The following is an 18,845-nucleotide window of genomic DNA, read 5'->3' on the forward strand; positions in this document are numbered from 1 at the left end:
TAATATAAAATTGGTTTAGACAGAAACGCTGGTGGCCTAGCTGTAAGAGCGTGCGACTTTCAATCCAGAGGTCACGGGTTCAAACCCCGGCTCGTACCAATGAGTTTTTCGAACTTATTTGATATTTACCAGTTGCTTTTCGGCGAAGGACAACATCGTGAGGAAACCGGACTAATCCCAATAAGGCCAAGTTTCCCCTCTGGGCTTGAAGGTCAGATGGCAGTCGCTTTCGTAAAAACTAGCCTACGTCAATTCTTGGGATTAGTTGTCAAGCAGACCCCAGGCTCCCATGAGCCGTGGCAAAATGCCGGGATAACGCGAGGAAGAAGATGACTAAGGTTTCACAGCAAATTGAACACACCTAATAGGTATAGGCATAATTACTTACCTTAATCTTTGAGTTCCACATTGTTATGTTTTAAATGTAGATGCATGTTTAATTAAATTCATGCCTTTAGAAAAGTGAATGAAAATTGCTAATATTATATAAGTAGATAAGCTTAAGATACCATTTCTATTCAAACTGTACCAGCATTCCTGCTGTAGTATTGTGGCGCCATAAAACTGACTCACTTCAAACCTTCTTCTTCTTCTTCCTGCCCTTATCCCACGTTATGTGGGGTCGGCACAACATGTTTTTCTCTTCCATTCTCCTCTATCTTTCGTCACCTCAGCACTCACTCCTTTCTTTCTCATATCCTCTTTCACACAATCCATCCATCGCTTTTTGGGTCTACCATACGCTCTCCGTCCATCAACATTCATCCCTAACATTCTTTTGCCTATATGGCATTCATTTTGATACTTAATGGTGGTTTAGGTTTTTTATCAGCCCACCCTCGTATAAAAAACAACCAAGACCAATTTACTTTCAATTTTATTATGTTCTACACACACACAACGCACTTTAATGTCCTCGCTCGGCTAACGGATACTGAACCAGCGTCATAGGGTTTCTCTGTCCAGGCGAACCCACGATCTCTATCTCGAGCCGTATCCTTGAACGCCTCTACAAATTCACGTGTTGACTCAGCTCAGACACTGCGTAGATTAGTTATCGTGATTCCTATAACCTATCGATAAGTTCTAAGTATATTTACACAGTACACAAACACATCATGTACGCTTATTGGTTGCGCGAGTAGGCGTGAGTCGTGTACTCATGACTTCCAGTGCAACTTGACCTGTAGTACTTATCTTATACATAACATAATACATAACTATTCCTATCGCGAACGAACTTAGGTATATTGGTTTTTCTGACGCTTCGATTGTCCTGTGTTTAGTAGAATATTGGAATAACACCTTTATAACACACCCTTATCTACATATATGTTTATTTTTTTATCGCGGTATGATGCGGTAATACCTGTGTGATTAATCATAATAAACGCAGTTATGGGTAAGGGCTGTTGCTTATCGATTTACTAATATTGAAGAGGATAATATTTTGCACTTCTTAGAAAATAATTGCTAACAAAATATGCCGAAAACATGTTCTACATAGAGTTTGGTAAGTTGTACATTCAGCTGCTTCCTGTTGCTGAATTTCAGCATTAGGAAGTAGTAAGGCGGACGAGTTATTCAAAATGATCTACATACGATTTATAAGTAGGTATAATTATCGCTTATAACTTCTGCTACTGACTGTATCTATTATGTTATTGGCCGTTCTAAATTCTCTTATGATTTCAGTCTTACAAAATCTACAGTAAAGGAGACGATTTGGCAAAGATTTTACCTTTACAACAACTAAGTCTAGGCTGTTTAAGTCTAAGTAATACGTGCTGTTTTGATTATGTTCATCTAAAGGAAGAACTTGGTGTCTGCACTATTTCAACAACTAGAATTAGTAACTATATCATGTAACGGCATCTATTATTACTGCATATATATTCCACATTAAGGCAAATACTTCCACGTTACGCACCCAGAACGACCAGGCCCCGTAGACAACATGCCAATATGGATTGCTACGAGTTGCTTTAATTTTGTTTCGTTTTATTAATTATTTTCGTTTCAAATATTTGATTTAATTTTCGTTGGAGGTAATTTGTATTAGTATCAAGACTGTGAAGCTAGAGGATATAAGTACCTACTGGCCTTTTATAAGTATATACCTACACGTAGGTACCTACTTAAAATTAATATGACATATCTATCTCAGCTATTTATAATTTTATTTGTCTCTCTAAACAGCGCGGGATATTTTGTGTGACTCAGTCAAGGTTGATTCGCACATTGGCCCGATAAGTCTCTAAACAGCCGATAAGTATTTAACTGGGGGGCGAACCGACCGGACACCATTCATCCCAGCAAGACGAAGCGGGCGGTTGTGTTGAGCAAGATTTTACTGCAATTTACTTCAATTTAATGTAAGTATTAAAATAATTCTAATGTCAGGTGGCAACGAAAAGTCACATATTGTAAAAAAATAATCAACCCTGTTTTGCTACTGCCGTACCTACGGTTCAATATGGCTCGGATGAACTTGTGGTAGAAAATAGTTTTGGTTGTCATCTGACGAGATAACTTCTTAAATGTATGCTTTTAGGCATTCATTTTTGGGTGATTCCTAAATTGTCCAGATTTTTTTTTCCATAAATGTTATAAAAAATCACATTCTTATATGTATATATCATCAAAAGAACATACAAAAAGCAAATGTTTGATGAATAAGGTCAAGCTTAATACCCTCAGGAAAGGTAATTAAAATGAATACATAAACACGGTTGTGACAAAATATCCCTCAGTCGTGACATTTTGGCATTTTGGCGGCCAACTACTATTAAAAAAAAAAAAAAAAACAATAAATAAAAACTACTATTTTGATTTATATACACCTTGACATGATATTGTATCTAATTATATTGCAAGCGCATAACCGTAACAATGCTTTTGGCCTAGTAACAAGAAAGTATAGAGGGAAATGCTGGAACACAAATTTTGACTCCATAACTTTGTTTGGACTGCACAAAACAAATCAAAAGTCCCCGGCCGTAGCCCTTGAGCCGGGGGAGGGGGGTTTTAAGGTCCCATTTTTCGGTTTTTCGCTTATATCTTGGAAACTGCGTCTTAGCGACATGACTTCTAACACAAAACGAAAGCTGATTAAATTTGCTACAAGTTTAATCAGTCAAGTTTTTGATATCTTCAATAGTTTTCGAAATATCCTCTCGTGAAAGTTTATTTGGGGCTCTCAATCTTAACATCTACATCAGTGAAACTACTAGGCCGTGTTTGGTATCGTGTTCGTATAAATCGGGGGTGCCAAATTGATTTATGAAAATTTACATTGACACCATTCCGACGTTGAACCGCTGAATCGAATTAGTTGAAATTTGGTATAGAGATATTTTGAGTCCCGAGACAGGACATAAGATAGTTTTTATCTCAAAAATCATCCTTTAAATGAGTGAAATGAGGTGTGGAGGGAATTCAGCTTCGGCGAAGAAGCTGAAATGAGCTGAGAGAACTGAGGTTAATACTGTTTAAGTTTAGGTTTGAAGTCATGTTTGGTATCATTTTCATCTAAATCAAAGATGTAGAGCTGTAGACCTTAATACTGCTTAAGTTTAGGTTTGAAGTCATGTTTGGTATCATTTTCATCTAAATCAAAGATGTAGAGCTGTAGAGCATCCCAATCTAAATCGATTCAGTGGTTATTGATTCTCCATACAAACTTCCACCCCACTTTTCACACCCTCATAAAATAATTTTGGTTGTAATCACTATCCTATGTCATGTCCCGGGACTCTAACTATCTCTATAACCAAATTTCAACGAAATAGGTTCAGCGGTTTAAGCGTGAAGAGGAGTAAAAAAAAGTTTTTTCTTTAATTTTGTTTTTACTTCGGAATTGCGTCAATGTGATACCATAAATGAATTCAGCACCCCCGATTTATACAAAAAAAATACCAAGCACGGCCTAGCAGCTTCACTGATGTAGATATCCAGATAAGATTGAGAGCCCTAAATAAACTTTTAAGAGCAGATATCTCAAAAACTACAAGATATCGAAAAACTTGTCTAAATAAAACTTGTAGCAAATTCAATCAACTTTCATTCTGTATAACTGGCCATGTCGCTAAGGCATAGTTTCCGAAAAATGAGACCTTCAAACCCCCCTCCCCCCCGGCTCAAGGGCTCCGGCCGGGGACTTTTGATATGTTCACCTCCTAACTAGTTACGAAGTCAAAAATTGTGTTCCAAGCATTTCCCTCTATAAGTTTTTTGAGCATTCGTTGCCTGGCCTATTTGTGACCTTCGTTTGTCGTGTCGTGACGTAAGTTTTTCTGCTGCATTTTTTCTAATTAGGGCAACCTTCAACCCACAGACTACCTATTTGCTACAGATCGAAAATTTCTTAAGCGATCTTTCTCGTTGAAACCCGTAAGAATAGATGATTTTCCGTATATTTTAATCGATTATTCTCCGAACTCTGAAGTATAACGATGCTTTTACAATTTAAAATTGCAGGTGTCTATTCGACTCCTCAGAGTATTCGGGTCAATTCGGGTCATAACATATAAATACTTACCCCCTTATTCATAAACGTCTACTAAAGTTGACAAGCCGCTAATAATCGTTTATCCCTTTCCATCATATCAATACGTCAGAAAGGGACACACGATTATTAGCGGCTTGTCAACTTTAGTACACGTTTATGAATAAGGGGGATAGAAAACACCCATGACTCAGGAACAAATATCTGTGCTCATCACACAAATAAACGGGATTCGAACCCAGGACCATCGGCTTCACAGGCAGGGTCACTACCCACTAGGCCAGACCGGTCGTCAAATTAATCAATGATTGTACTTCAGTTGTTTAAATAATCGATTAAAAATACCAGGGGTACTGAACGGTCCACAGACGCAGGAGGTGCTAATATTAGTAGTAATATTTGTAGGTACCTACTCAAATTTACTTCATCAATGGCCTTAAAGTCTATTGCAGACTATAGAAACAGTGTCAGGTAGGGCGACAACATTTTCCATGGCTGTGCAGGCCAATACGGGAGCGGCAAACACGCCCACAAGCCTGGCAGGTGTACTGTGCCCGTGGCGAACAGACGTCGCTCTGATGACGCTTGGCTCGCTTACTAGCGAGTGTCTTAAACCAACCGCCATCGTGGATTTTACGGCCGTCGAACACCAGTTTGCGCCACTTGTCTCTGTTCTCGGCAAGCTCCTCCCAATTATGAACCGGTATGTTGAAGGCGTGCATGTCCCGCTTGGCGCAGTCCTTATGCCGTAGCATCGGCCGACCGACGCTTCTCCTGGCATCAGCTATGGCGCCAAGCAAAACACGCCGCGGCAGACGAGAAGGTTGCATTCGATGCACATGCCCCAGCCAGCGTAAGCGTCTCTGCTTTAGCAGCGCAAAGAGACTGGGCAGCTGTGCAATCTTAAGCACCCTCTCGTTTGTTACCTTGTCCTTCCAGTGTATGTTCAAAATGTTCCGGTTTCCAAATTTACTTACCCACCTAAATTTTCTTGCTCGTGATCGTGTAATATTTGCGTTTCAGAACAATGGCTGCTAACGATCGTGTCGTGTTCCCCGACGAAGTAGAGGACGTGAAAGCGAAGGCGGCAGAGGTGGCTGCCAAGTCTGGTGCAGGAGGCAGCAATTCCGTTGAGGAGGCTCCTCAGGAGACAACGCCCGAGATCGCCATGAGGAACATGATCCAAGTGCCTGACAACTGCCCGGAGGGCTACAAAATGGATGCGAACGGAGTCTGCCGAGAAGTCTGGTAACTTGATTGTTATGTCGCGCGATTTCACACAAACAGCAAATTTATAAAATTTACCATAAATATATAAAATTGTCGGGACGGGCATTGTTATCGAGGGAGATGAATTGTATCGATTATTGTATACCTATACACAATATCTTACATTTTACTTGCCTGGGTATCAATATTTATCGTGTGACAATATGAAAGAGCATTTATAGCTAGGTTAGGTTCGAGTCATAATTTATTTTTAGCTATTGAATACTGTTTAAGTTTAGCTATTGAAGATTGGACAATTTTTCACAGTATTATAGATAGGTTTTATATGCTACATCTAGTATTTATTAATAAGGCGTACGTCGTGTGGTGTGTGCGCTCCTATTGCTTCGAAATACATTTTTTTATTAAAAAAAATTTTTGGTTGTTTTATTTAAAAATTATATAATTTTCTCTAATTGTGATTTTCGCAATCCATACTTTTTTACTTCAGTAACCTACTACGTAAATCTCAACATCCGTATTTATTAATTTTTGACCATACTCTTTTTTTATGAGAACCACAAAAATGGTTTTGCCTTGTAGCACCGGCCCGCAGGATGACGTTCGGGTGGAAAGTATTAAACCATCCCACTTACCCGGGGTTAACCGGTCAAATCGTTAACCCAGTGTCTAATTGTACTGGTAACCATGGTAACTCCAGGTTTAACCCCTGGTTAGTGAATGGTGCAAGAGGCCCTAACAGGATCACCTGGCGGGCTACCTCATAAATAAGCCCAACAGGCCGCAAGTTGAGTATCGCTGTATTTAATTCTATTATTAAAATGTGAAATTTATAGAATTAGACCAAGCTAACTCTGCAGCGCAATAATTTGACTTAAGGCAATGTTTCACAAATATCACAAAAACAAATGTCGATGAACGGTAAGTGGAATGAGACATTTTAATACTTGCACCATATAAGAAAATATGATATTAGTTTAGATCAAGGTTATAATTTAACAGAAAATTTACCACACCACACCTAATAGGTATGTGACTACTAATCTTATAAACGTCATCTTTGTGTCCCGCATTTTAATGATTTAAATGTATATGCCTGATTTTCAGAATCGGTTAATGGTAAAATAATTCACAAGTATCAAGACTATTTAATATTTTTTCTGTGGTGTTATCACATATTTATTTTCAAAAACTAATTTATATTAGTTTTTATCGGTCGGTTAGCTTGTTCTAACTCTACGACTTTGCACTTATGTATTTAGCATAGAGTAACTTATACTAGAGCGGTACTGTCATAGTAAATTTTGTAACCCCAGTAAATTCACTGCCATCTGTCGACACACTTTAAAACTAAAAATTAAGATTTATAAAAATACGATAAAATGTATTTAAATATAAATAAATGATTTTTTTTAAATGTATTAATTATTTTTATGATTTTGACCCATGTTCTTCACTGATATGCGTTTAAATTGTTAAATAACAAACGAAACAGTCAACGCCATCTATACGACAGTGGGCCAAAACTCTGAACGAGAATCAAATTTTCTTGATTTTCGAGGCACGTTTTTTCCTTAGACTGTAAACATCTATTACGGAGTTATATCTCTCTTTGGTATTTAGGTTAAGGTAGATACATTATTGTATCCAACGAAAGTATAGACAAATATGCAACACATTTTTTTTTTGCATTTTTTTGTTTTTTAATTAGGTAAATATTTATGTTTTCTGCCGTTTCTTATGCTTCTAAGTTTTGTTTTGCTATACTCACTATCTACGGGACCTAAGGGTGCACCAATGAAACAAGTAATTTTCTAATAATTAACGATCATTTACTTTAAAATATTCATATAATTACATAATAATGATCTAATCTGTGATAATTAGAACATAGGATCTAAGATAAAAAATTAAATTTATATTATTTCAATCTTCTATTATGAACCCTGACAATTTTAAAATATTCTTGATATTTTCCTACACAAATTAAAAGTTATAAGTAACCGAGCGTTGCATACGTTTTAACAAATGGAGCATCACTCTCACACGAGTTCCTGAAAAAGAAGAAGCTTGGTTTAGTACTAACAGGAGCACGCTTTACTAACCATTCTCGAAATTATCTCTTTGAAATAAGGTGTATAGTTCGATTTGTAGCTGGCCCCGAACGGCTTATCCTTTGTCTATTGTTAAGTAAACCGCACGTGCTACTACCTGCATAAAAATGGTTCGGTCACTTAACCGGTTATTGAATTACCTACAACAACTATGAAAATTGCAATAAGCGATTTGCGAAAATAATTTGCGATTTGGTCCCTCTACGGTTACTGAGTGCTGGTGAGTCGAACGCCACAGAACCAGTTTAAAATGTGTCATCGAGATGCGTAACAAAGGCGTGTTATCGGAGAGCGCACCTACACTGGTTTTTTGAGCGTTGGACTAGCCCGCGCTCAGGTGCCAATCTTATATCTTTAAACGAGCAAATTTTCGGCGATCTCGGAAAGGACTCTAACAATATCGATGAAATTTACTATATGGGGGTTTCCGGGGCCGAAAAATCGATCTAGCTAGGTCTTATCTCTCGGGAAACGCGCATTTTTGAGTTTTTATGGTTTCCGAGCAAAGCTCAGTCTCTCAGATATTTAGAATTACACAACCCTTTTTTGCAGGTAGTGGCACGCACTTTAGATAAAACAAACAATTAGCCGTTCGGGGCCAGCTACAAATCGAACGACTATACAAATGGTCAGTTATAATGCTTCTTTTCTTTTTGGCCTATCCACTTAACAGCGTGCTTTAAAATAAGTACAAAGCAAGTGTTAGCAATTGAAGTGTTTGTCAGGTTTAGAGCAAAACACGGTAATGAACTACGTAGTAAAAAAGTGTTTAATCTTGAAAGTCCAACGGATTATCGACTCAATTTCTATGAACAATAGATTACAAATTCAATATTGGTTAAAGGACCTTTAACTCAATGATCATTCTCAGGTAGTCAGGTCCACGCCAGGGGTGGCACTTTATGTAGATGTATTATTTGACTTGTAGTCTATTGTCATATTACTAAAAGTTGATAATCCGTTGGATCTTCAAGATAGTTCTAACGACTTTTGCTAACGTGTTTTGCTGCCAATCTGCTTATAAATTGCTTTGTATCCTTAACACGCTGAAAGTAGATGGACCAAAAAGAAAAACGAAACACTGTAACAGTGTGAACAACTGTTCGGAGACGGGGCGAACCCGCGCACAATACATTGCAGGGACGAAAGAAAGTAGATCGTTGCAATTTTCCTTATCCAGGAAATACTCCAAAAAATTGGTAAAATTACATTTAAACCCAAATATATAGTATGGTAAAGTAAGCTGAGGTTGTTTGTTAGAAAAACCTTTCAAATAATAAGATACTTCAACATAGGGAAAAGTGAAATTCCTTAATGTCTGTTTGTATGGGAAATGTTACCGAGCTCGGTTAACCAATAATTGTATAGGTACGTCAGTAGGTACGTTTGTCTAAAGAAAGAGCAGTTATAATTATGAATTATATGCTAATACTGTCGAATCTGTACATTGTAGCTACAGTTTGTAATAAATTATACTTTTGAGGACCTAGGTACAGTCGAAGGCATAAATATCGATACAGACAAATGGCTCAAAAATATGTGAACACGACTTTATTGTCTAAGGTGTAAGAGCGTACACATATTTTTGAAACTTTGGGAATGTATATACACGGTGTTTCACGATCCACTGAAAACCTAAAAACAGTTTGTTCAGAATCGATTGCGCTATATTTTAATGGAGGTAATTTTTTTATTGTTTTTTATTATTTTTACATGCTCAGTCTACAAGTTTGTAATGCAAAAATATCAATAACTAGCATTTGATACGTTATTTGTCATTGAGCAACACCCTTAACTGGCCATTGGTAAACCTTAACTCGTTGCAGTAAGGTATGCAAATGGTCAGTAGTTAACAGTGTTTACGATGGTAACTAGCAATTGTTTGACGTCACTCAAACGACGAAGTATATTGTGTAGAATTACCAGTCGAATAGAATTGTAAAAAAAACTAAACAACGAATATTTTTTCAATATTTATCGGATTAAAGAATAAATACTCAAGATGAGTTCAAAATAAAAAAAAACTGTTGGGGTGTCTCAGGTTTTCAGTGGCTCAAGTAACACCGTGTATATTTATGCCCTTGACTGTACATATGTGTATTGCCTAGATTTTGTATATATATTGTATATACCTACCTACATTGCTACTTCACACCGTAGATTTCCAAACTTCAAATATAATTTTTAATCACTCATTGTAGTTACATGTAAATTCAAGGAAATTATATTTAGGTATATATATATTATGTATATGGGTATTATGCGTACACGAGCAGGGTACGGGCATTTCAAAACAAAACGTGCATACAGTCTACTACACAAGGATAAAGAAACAACAAAATGGCGATATTCAACTCATATAATTACGCCAAACGTACGCAAAACTAAACTTTATATACACACATAACATAACAAAAATTAACTAAATTATTGCAACCCATATAAAAAAAAGTTTATTTCTCTAATAGGCAGTTGTTGCACTCAGTACTCTAGGAGTGAAGCGTGTTTGTTTAGGAATGTTTATTTTCATATTGTCATGCAGAATCAATCGTTTAGTGACGGACAAAACATCGCGCTAGCGGCGGGAGGCGTGCGGGCTACGGCGGTACTTACTCGTCCTCCCAGGGACAAATGTCGTTCCGCTGTTTACGATCACCGAGGTCGCTCTTATTATCACGCTTAACAATATTAGATTTCGAAACCGACGACAGTTCGTCTTTGTGAGCAATTTTTTTCGTCGCGTCCGACTCGGCCGCCGCCGCGGTGTCCGTCGGGACCGGCGGGGGCGCCGAAGGCACTTTGTCTACGTGGTCGTCGTCGACCCCGATGTCCTCCCCCACGGCGAGCGGCGCCACCGGCGTCGGCGGCGGCCGCACGGGGGACCACGCGCCCTGAGCGCCTGCGACTTCCGGCGGGCGCGCTGCTGGGGGCGCCGCCGAGCCCGCCGCCGAGCCCGCTGCCAGGGGCGCCGTCGGGGGCACCGTCGAGCCCGCCGGCTCCGGTGCGGGGGCGGGCGGCGGCACGGCCACGGGAGGCGGCGAGGGGGGCTCGGGAGCCGCGAGCGCCGCAGCAGCCGGCGCCACTGCCGCAGTGCTACTCGGCACCACTGCCGCAGTGCTACTCGGCACCACCGCCGCAGTCCTGCTCGGCACCACCGCCGCAATGCTGCTTGCCACCACCGCCGCGGGACTAGCCGGGGTGACCGGCGCGGGACTGTCCGGCGTCGGGCCGGCGGGCGCGGGTGGCGCCGCGGCGGGCACGGCCGCGGGCGCCCGCGCCGGCGACGATTCCGCGTCGTCGCTCCCGGGAACGCTCTCTGCCCTCTCTGGAAGATCGCCGATTTTGCTGCCAGTTTTCGAGGCCGGACCGGTCTCCTCGATCGTCGCCGGGTCGAGCACGGGCGCGTCCTCGAGAGCGCGCAGAGCGGTGCGCGCCGGCTCGGTGGGCGTGGCGTCGGCAGACGCGAACACGGACGAGGGCTCGTCGGAGACGGCGAGCGAGCGCGGCTCGTCGGGCGAGTCGGGGGGCTCGCAGGCGGAGTCGTCGTCTGGCGCGGAGCTGACGCTGATGGTGGGCGTCGGGTGCGGGGGCTGCGCGGGTGCGGCGGCGGGTGCAGCGACGGGCGCGGCGGCGGGCGCGGGGCGTGGACGCGGCGGGGAGGCGAGCGGCGCGAGGTGGCGCGGCTCGACGGCGGACAGGCGGCGCAGGGGCGGCGGCGCGCCGCGCAGCCCGCCGTCCAGCGTGCTCTGCTGCGGCAGGCGGCGCGCGCGCTCGCCGCACACGGCTGCGCTGACGTCGGACGAGGAGCTGCCCGAGTCGGCGGCGGAGTCCTGTCGACGTTGCGCGCCGCTGTAAGATGAGCTCTCCCGACTTGATGTCTCCCATGGCGCCACGTCCGATCTGTCATCGTCCATTGGATCCCTACGAAAATGATCAAATTAGTACGTCTGTAAAAGGAACTGATCCCCTAATTCTAAACAACGAGTGCATTCGTGGCCGGTGTAACTTCGCTGAGTTTTATTTACACAGACCGGTATCAAAAATTAAATGTGTTTGCTTATGCTGTACGTTTTGCCGCAAGAAGCACACCCCACCACCGCGTGTGCCGTGTGCCGTGCCTGAAAGTCCGTCAACATTGCCAACGTGGCTACGTTACCGTACCTAGGTATTATGTCCAACCTGCCCGGCTTACTGAAGGGGATCTCGGCCTGGTGGCGACGGTGACTTCGAGAGGCGTGGCGTTGTTTACTGATCTAACCTGAAGGGGATGTCGGCCAGGTTGGACTGCGAGTGCGAGTGGGGCGGCGGCTCAGCCAGACGCGGCGGCTGCGCGGCGCACACCGCTAGTTCGTGCGCGGAGCCCGACAGCGACCGGTCCGAGCCGCGCCGCCGCGACAGTCCGCTGGTCGCGGTGCTGCCCGGTTTCTTCTTTACTTGACCGCCGCCGAAGTTGAAGAATCTGGAACGGAAATACGATTGAAGTTGGTAAATTCCTTCTTAATCCAATATATGTACTTATTAAGTATTGTTGTTAATAAAACAGATAGTAAATAAATATTTAGGTACTGGTGTTATTCAGCGCCACTTGCACCATCCCACTAATCCGGGGTTAACCGGTTAAACCGTTAACCCAGTACCAAATTGTACTGGTAACCATGGTAACTCCAGGTTTAACCGGTTAACCCCGGGTATGTGAATGGTGCAAGTGGCCCTTAGCGCCACTTGCACCGTCCCACTAACCCGGGTTTCTAAGCTTCTAGCTAAGCAATAGCGACGTTAATACATGGTGACGTCACGATGTATTGACATTTTGTTAGAAGCGTTTCGCCAGTAAAATGCGGGTGTCAGACTTTGACCATCATTTGTGACTTTTGTATTGCTTTAAGACAATGGGTCCCATGCAGACATTTGATCCTCAAAACAAACCTGATCGACTGATACCATTAATGAAAACTTGTCAAATACTCAATTATAAGCTATTGTATACTTACTTCTTTTTCTGATGCACATTCTTGCCCTCCTCCAGCAGCCTCCGGAAGTGGTCGGAGCGCACGAACCGCGGATAACAGTCCTTCTTCAGCAGCAGCGAGTACACGTGGTCGGCGGCGTGGTCCAACGCGTACCGCGAGCCGGTCCGCATGTCTTCAACCACGCGGTCCATTGTCGCACCGTCGATGTTGATCTCACACGGCGCGCCGGGCTTTAGGAATTCTCTGTGTAAACAGTGTTCGAATGTGATATCGCCAATTGAAGAGCAACGTCAAAACCATTTAGTGTTCATAATAGAGAATTTACTTCGACTGTCATGTCTGAATATCAGTCTTACAAAATTCGGTCAAAATTTGTTTTTGAAATACCACAATTTAGCTTCTTAACCTAATTGTTTTTAGGGAGGTCTTATAAACTCCCGAATAATTTCCGAAACATGAACTTTTAGTTCGTAAGAACTATTATATACTTAAATCTGTGCTTTTACCATTTTAGCATACCTATTTTTTATTATTATAAAGAAACAAACAGTTTTATAAAAAAGATAAGTATTGAAATCCTACACTTTTTTAGGATCAGACTCGAATTGGGTAGTCGATACTCACTACTTATGTTTAAGCACGCTTTTAACCTTGTACTTTCACTTCATAAAACCAACACACTTACTCGTAAATCTGCTCAAGCTTCTTCGCTATTTGCTTGACACTGCTCCTCCTCAGATCCATCACAGCCAGCCAGAACCGGATGTTCTCGTGAGAGTACTCCTTGCGCAGGAAACTGGTGAACTCCTGCAGCCCCGTAGGATCTGACACTAGCTCGTCGATGCTTATCGCCCAACGTTGAACGCGCTTTTCACTTGGCACTTCCACTCTGAGGGAATAATCATATTAGCATTATTTATAAGTAGAATAAATGTAATCTATTCGGAATCAGGCATATAAATATATCATTCTACCGACATCATATGATATTCATGGACACCAAAGGGTGCTTATTCAAAGCCAAGATATAAAATCAGGTTCAACATGGTTAAGAAAAGCTATGAGACTAAGGGCCACTCGCACCATTCACTTAACCCGGGGTTAACCGGTTAAACCTGGAGTTATCATGGTTACCAGTATAATTTGACACGGTTAACGGTTAATCCCTTAAGGGCCACTTGCACCATTCACTAACCTCGAGATTAACCTGGAGTTACCACGGTTATCAGTATAAACCAAAATAAATATCATATACGATGGAAAAAATTACCACCAGTATAATTTGACCGGTTAACCCCGGGTTAGTGGGATGGTGCAAGTGGCGCCAAGCACCGTTTAACCCGTTAACCCCGGGTTAGTGAATGATGCAAGTGGCCCTAAACGATCCTGGTTATTTAGCTGCAGCTATGAAACGCGTTTTTATGGTAGAAACAAGTAAAATTCGTTATGGAATTAAAGTAGGTTATGACTATTGTGCGATTATGTCATTTAAACAATAAGAAGGCAAAGTAAAAAAGGGTGCATCTAATAGACTCTAATTTCAGTGTCATAGAGCCTTAATGGTTTCAAAACCTTTTCAGCTGATTGAAACAAAATTGCAAATTTCATAAGTTAACAGATGTAACAAGCCGAAATAGTTTTAAAAAGGTTTCGAAATCGAGGGCCAGATTATCCAATTGTAATGCCATATAGATAAGTGCTTATGTGCCCCGTGCCACATAAGGGTTTCATGGCTTCCTTGGGGACTTAAAGGGAGAGGGGTTTTGAGACATGCATTATCTAGTTTTTTTTTATATTGGCCTAATCCGTTCCTGGCGAAAACTGAGTGTGTCACTCACAAGGGACTGTTGATTTGCCAATACAACGTGTCGTCGCTGATCCAAGGGTTGGAGGGCTGCGGCGGCGTGAGCCAGGGATCGTAGGGAGTGAACGTCTCCGAGTACGCCATAAGGGCCTCAAGGGCAATAGACGTCTTCACTCGCGTACGGTCCAGGCTCGCGTTTAGATGTTCGATCTAGAAGGAGAAACCAGAAATATAGGTTATTAGATGGCACAAGGAGACAGCTTAGTGAAAGGAGGTTATGGAATAAATACTAATCTACTTTTCGACTCGTGCATAGTGAATTAAGAATACTCAATTAAGTTATTGTTCAACGAAGGACAATCAAGTGTAAAAAACATAAAAGTAAGAACAATACAAGAATATTGCGGCATGTAGAGAATAGAACTTCCTTCCTTGTAAAATTATCTATACGTAGCTATATTTTTTTTTTAGTTGACTGTATCTAAGGTACGTTGCTAAAAAAATTATAAACGTTCAAGGACTCTGAGTAATCGTCCTTAATCACATTGTCAGAGATTTTTGATTCTAACATAACTATGTATAATAGAAGAGGTAGGGGCGGTGACGTATGATGAGGTGGGTCAAGGGTTCAGCATCGAACCAGAGCATCCCCCGTTGTGACCCAAGCCACCACGACCGGATAGCCGCGTGGTTCAGGCATCTGTGTCGACGGTGTGTTAAAAACTGATGAAGTGGAACTGCTGATGATGATCAGAACGGAACTCTTTAATGACGCATAGTTCACGTTTGGCGATTTGTCCTCTTCATTATGTTTGTTAAGCAAGTTAGGTTTCAAGAAACATTTTTGTCAAGTTCGAGTTTTGATGATGGGATCCATGAGGAATCGAGGGAACTCCTCAAATGTGAAAGGCATACATATAGTGATTTTTGTATTTTTATCAACAAATCCAGCATTTCCATTTTAAAAAGTGACATTTGATGACGTGGAACTGCTGATGATGATCAGAATGAAACTCTTTAATGACACATAGTTTACGTTTGGCGATTTGTCCTCTTCTTTATGTTTGGCAACTTAAGTTTTTAAGACATATTTTTGTCAAGCTCGAGTTCTGATGATGAGACCCACGAGGAACCGAGGGAACTCCTCAAATGTGAAAGGCATACATATAGTGATTTTTGTATTTTCATCAACAAATCCAGCATTTACATTTAAAAAGTTACATTTGATGAAGTGGAACTGCTGATGAAGATCAGAATGGAACTCTTCAATGACACATAGTTCACGTTTGGCGATTTGTTTTCTTCCTTATGGACCCAGACCTAAACTTGGACCCGGACTCGGACCCGGACCCGAACATGGACCTTAACTCGGACCCGGAGCCGGACCGAACTCTGACCCAAACTTGGACCCGGACAGCCGGACACGGACCCGGACTCGGATCCGGACCCGGAAATGCTACTAGAAAAGTTGGTTAGGTGGGTGGGTGGTTTTTGAACTGCGATTCTCACAGAACAGAACTGCTATCAGAAAAGTAGGTTAGGTTAGAGCTGTGACCCTTACAGAAACGAAATGCTATCGGAAAAGTAGGTTAGGTTAGGTTAGAACTGCGACCCTTACAAAAACGAAATGCTACTAGAAAAGTGGGTCGTTTTACCTCCTTTTCTACATAATTAAGCAAAAGATGCTGTCTTTTTCATTTCATTGTCTGGAATCTAAGAGTGCACCATCAACAATAAGTGAACTTTCAGCGGCATCCCCCATTGAAGTCGGGTTTTTTTTTCTTAAAAATTATATATTATGAGATGTAAAAATTTTCCTCCCGGGTGTAGGTGAAGAAATATAATTAATTGTCATAAAACTAAGCGGTCTATTTTATTTTTGTTAATACACAAGTAATGTAAATGGTATGCTTAATTTTTATACAAATTCTCGTTACTATACCGTGAATAGTTAAGTAGGTATATGGTTTTTTATGATCTTTAGTTTTATTTTATTTTTGCTTGATCATTCTGCAGTATTAGATCGCGATTCCAAGTATTCCAACACAACACGATTTATTAAACAAGTGTTTATTTTTAGAATTAAAACCACGATCTAACTCCATGGACATGGAATCTATAAGAAATATAAGTATTTTAAATTTAGCCGCGGTTTCCGGCCCTAGGGTTGTCACGTTATAAAATCGACCCGGGTGTATGTTTTAAATACTAATTTTACTTTTTAATCCGATTAAAATATTTCGTGCATCCGGATATAAGTACGTAAGTAACGACTCTGAAAGAATATTTTAAATTGTAATATCTTCTAGATTCCATGGAATTATATCGTGATATTAATTCTGTAAATAAAGACATGTTTAATTAATACTTTTGTCAAGTGTTGGAATCGCGATCTAATACGGCGGAATAACGGAGTAAAAAGATAAAATTAAAGATCATAAAAACAATATACCGTATACTGTTCATGGTCTAGTAACAAAAATTTGTATAAAAAAAACCGGCCAAGTGCGAGTCGGACTCGCATTCCAAGGGTTCCGTACATTACACAATTTAAACAATGTATTTTTTATGTGAAATGTCTTTAAAAAACCCGTAGGGGTCGGATCAAAAACTAACTAATTAAGTCGACACGCTTGACTGCATATTTCTAATAGGTTTTCCGGTGATCTATAAGGTAAAGATCTATTTTGTGTATTTTTTTTCAATTTTTTTTATCCAGTAGTTTCGGAGATAAAGGGTCAAGGGTTGAATGGTCATTTTTTTCTTGAATAACTTCTAAACTATTTATCTTAAAATTATAAAAAAAATACATTTGAGATTCCCACAATGAGCTCTTTCATTTGATATGTAATTTGACATTCAATGTAGTTTGACAAACTTTATTTTTTAATTTTCTCATTAACCCCCCAAAAGTGGCCCTCGTGATTAAAATTAATTTGTTTACGTTACATATCTATCTTTGGGTCACAAACTTACATATGTGTACCAATTTTCAACTTAATTGCTCCAGTAGTTTCGGAGAAAATAGGCTGTGACAGACGGACAGACAGACAGACAGACGCACGAGTGATCCTATAAGGGTTCCGTTTTTTTCCTTTTGAGGTACGGAACCCTAATTAAGGATATCATTTACAATACTTGTGTATTAACAAAAATAAAATAGGCCGCCTAGTTTTATCTTTAAATTTTCTTCACCTACACCCGGGCCAACTTTGACATGAGAATATAAAAACTAGAAAGTTTTGGCAAGCCGGAGTTCTTGTGAGCTACTTAAAACGATTAGAACTATGCATTTTTCAAATAAAAACTGAATGAGACAAAATTAGGGCTTTTAACACACTGTGCTGTCCGGTAAACGGGGGACGCTGGTTCGATTCCAGCTCTGGACACTGAAGGCTTTTGGTAATATTTTCCTTCATATATATCATTTATTTCGGTTTATAATTTAAATAGTATTGTATCCACTTGAAAAAGACAAATTAAAATATTTTTATAGAAATAGTAATTTAATTTGTTCTTAGAGTTTAAAATACATATATGTTAAGCCAGGCATTGATATCATTGCCTTTGGACTTTGGGAGCCGCGAGAGCCAAATTTTGGCCTATATTTCAGAATAAAGAAATGCTAAGGGTAAAGGCAGTCACAGGGCGAGTTTCTTGAACGTTCCGCTGTCCCGGCGGTGGCCGTTGTGCTAGCTCCTAGCTGTCACACTCTATCCTACTGTTCTACATGACTGCGTGAACGAGACGTACCTCCCTGAAGAACTGCAGGATGGTCCGGTTCTTGGCCTTGGGTACCCTCGAGCGGACAGCACAAGGCAGCTCTCCTGCACGCTCGGCTGTCCCGGCGGTGGCCCCGCCACTCTTCACTACGCTCACTTCTGGCTCTCTCTCTATCCTACTGTTCTACATGACTGTGTAAAAGAGACTTTAAGAGACGCACCTCCCTGGTGATTTGCTGGATGGTCCGCTTTTTGGCCTTGGGTACCCTCGAGCGGACAGGTACGGGGCAGGTTTCCTGCACGCTCGGCTGTCCAGGCGGTGGCCGCGCCACTCTCCAGTAGGCTCGCTCTTGGCTGTCGCTGACTATCTTATCCCCCTTCTTGCGATCTTTCGCTAGCCGCACCTGAGGAAATAGAATACAGCTTATAAAATAAAAAAAATATGATATAATTATAACCACAACAATTTATTAATATCTAAACACGAATGATGATATA

General features: G+C 41.1%; 1 protein-coding gene across 6 annotated transcripts in view; it reads right to left on the reverse strand.

The window, feature by feature from the left end:
* Positions 1-7,547: 7,547 nt before the first annotated feature.
* The window catches only part of LOC134742362 (regulator of G-protein signaling 9), a 41,570-nt gene continuing 30,272 nt past the window's right edge, over positions 7,548-18,845 (reverse strand). For all 6 annotated transcript variants that reach the window (XM_063675451.1, XM_063675450.1, XM_063675449.1 and 3 more), the window contains 7 exons: positions 18,569-18,751; positions 14,660-14,835; positions 13,507-13,710; positions 12,843-13,064; positions 12,110-12,310; positions 10,465-11,772; positions 7,548-7,791 (listed from right to left, as the gene is read on the reverse strand). In XM_063675451.1, coding sequence (XP_063531521.1) covers positions 7,731-7,791; positions 10,465-11,772; positions 12,110-12,310; positions 12,843-13,064; positions 13,507-13,710; positions 14,660-14,835; positions 18,569-18,751 — 2,355 coding nt within the window. In that variant the 3' untranslated portion in view covers positions 7,548-7,730. The remainder of the gene's footprint in view (positions 7,792-10,464; positions 11,773-12,109; positions 12,311-12,842; positions 13,065-13,506; positions 13,711-14,659; positions 14,836-18,568; positions 18,752-18,845) is intronic.

This window comes from Cydia strobilella, chromosome 6 (genome assembly GCF_947568885.1).
Source record: "Cydia strobilella chromosome 6, ilCydStro3.1, whole genome shotgun sequence".
NCBI lineage: Eukaryota > Metazoa > Arthropoda > Insecta > Lepidoptera > Tortricidae > Cydia > Cydia strobilella.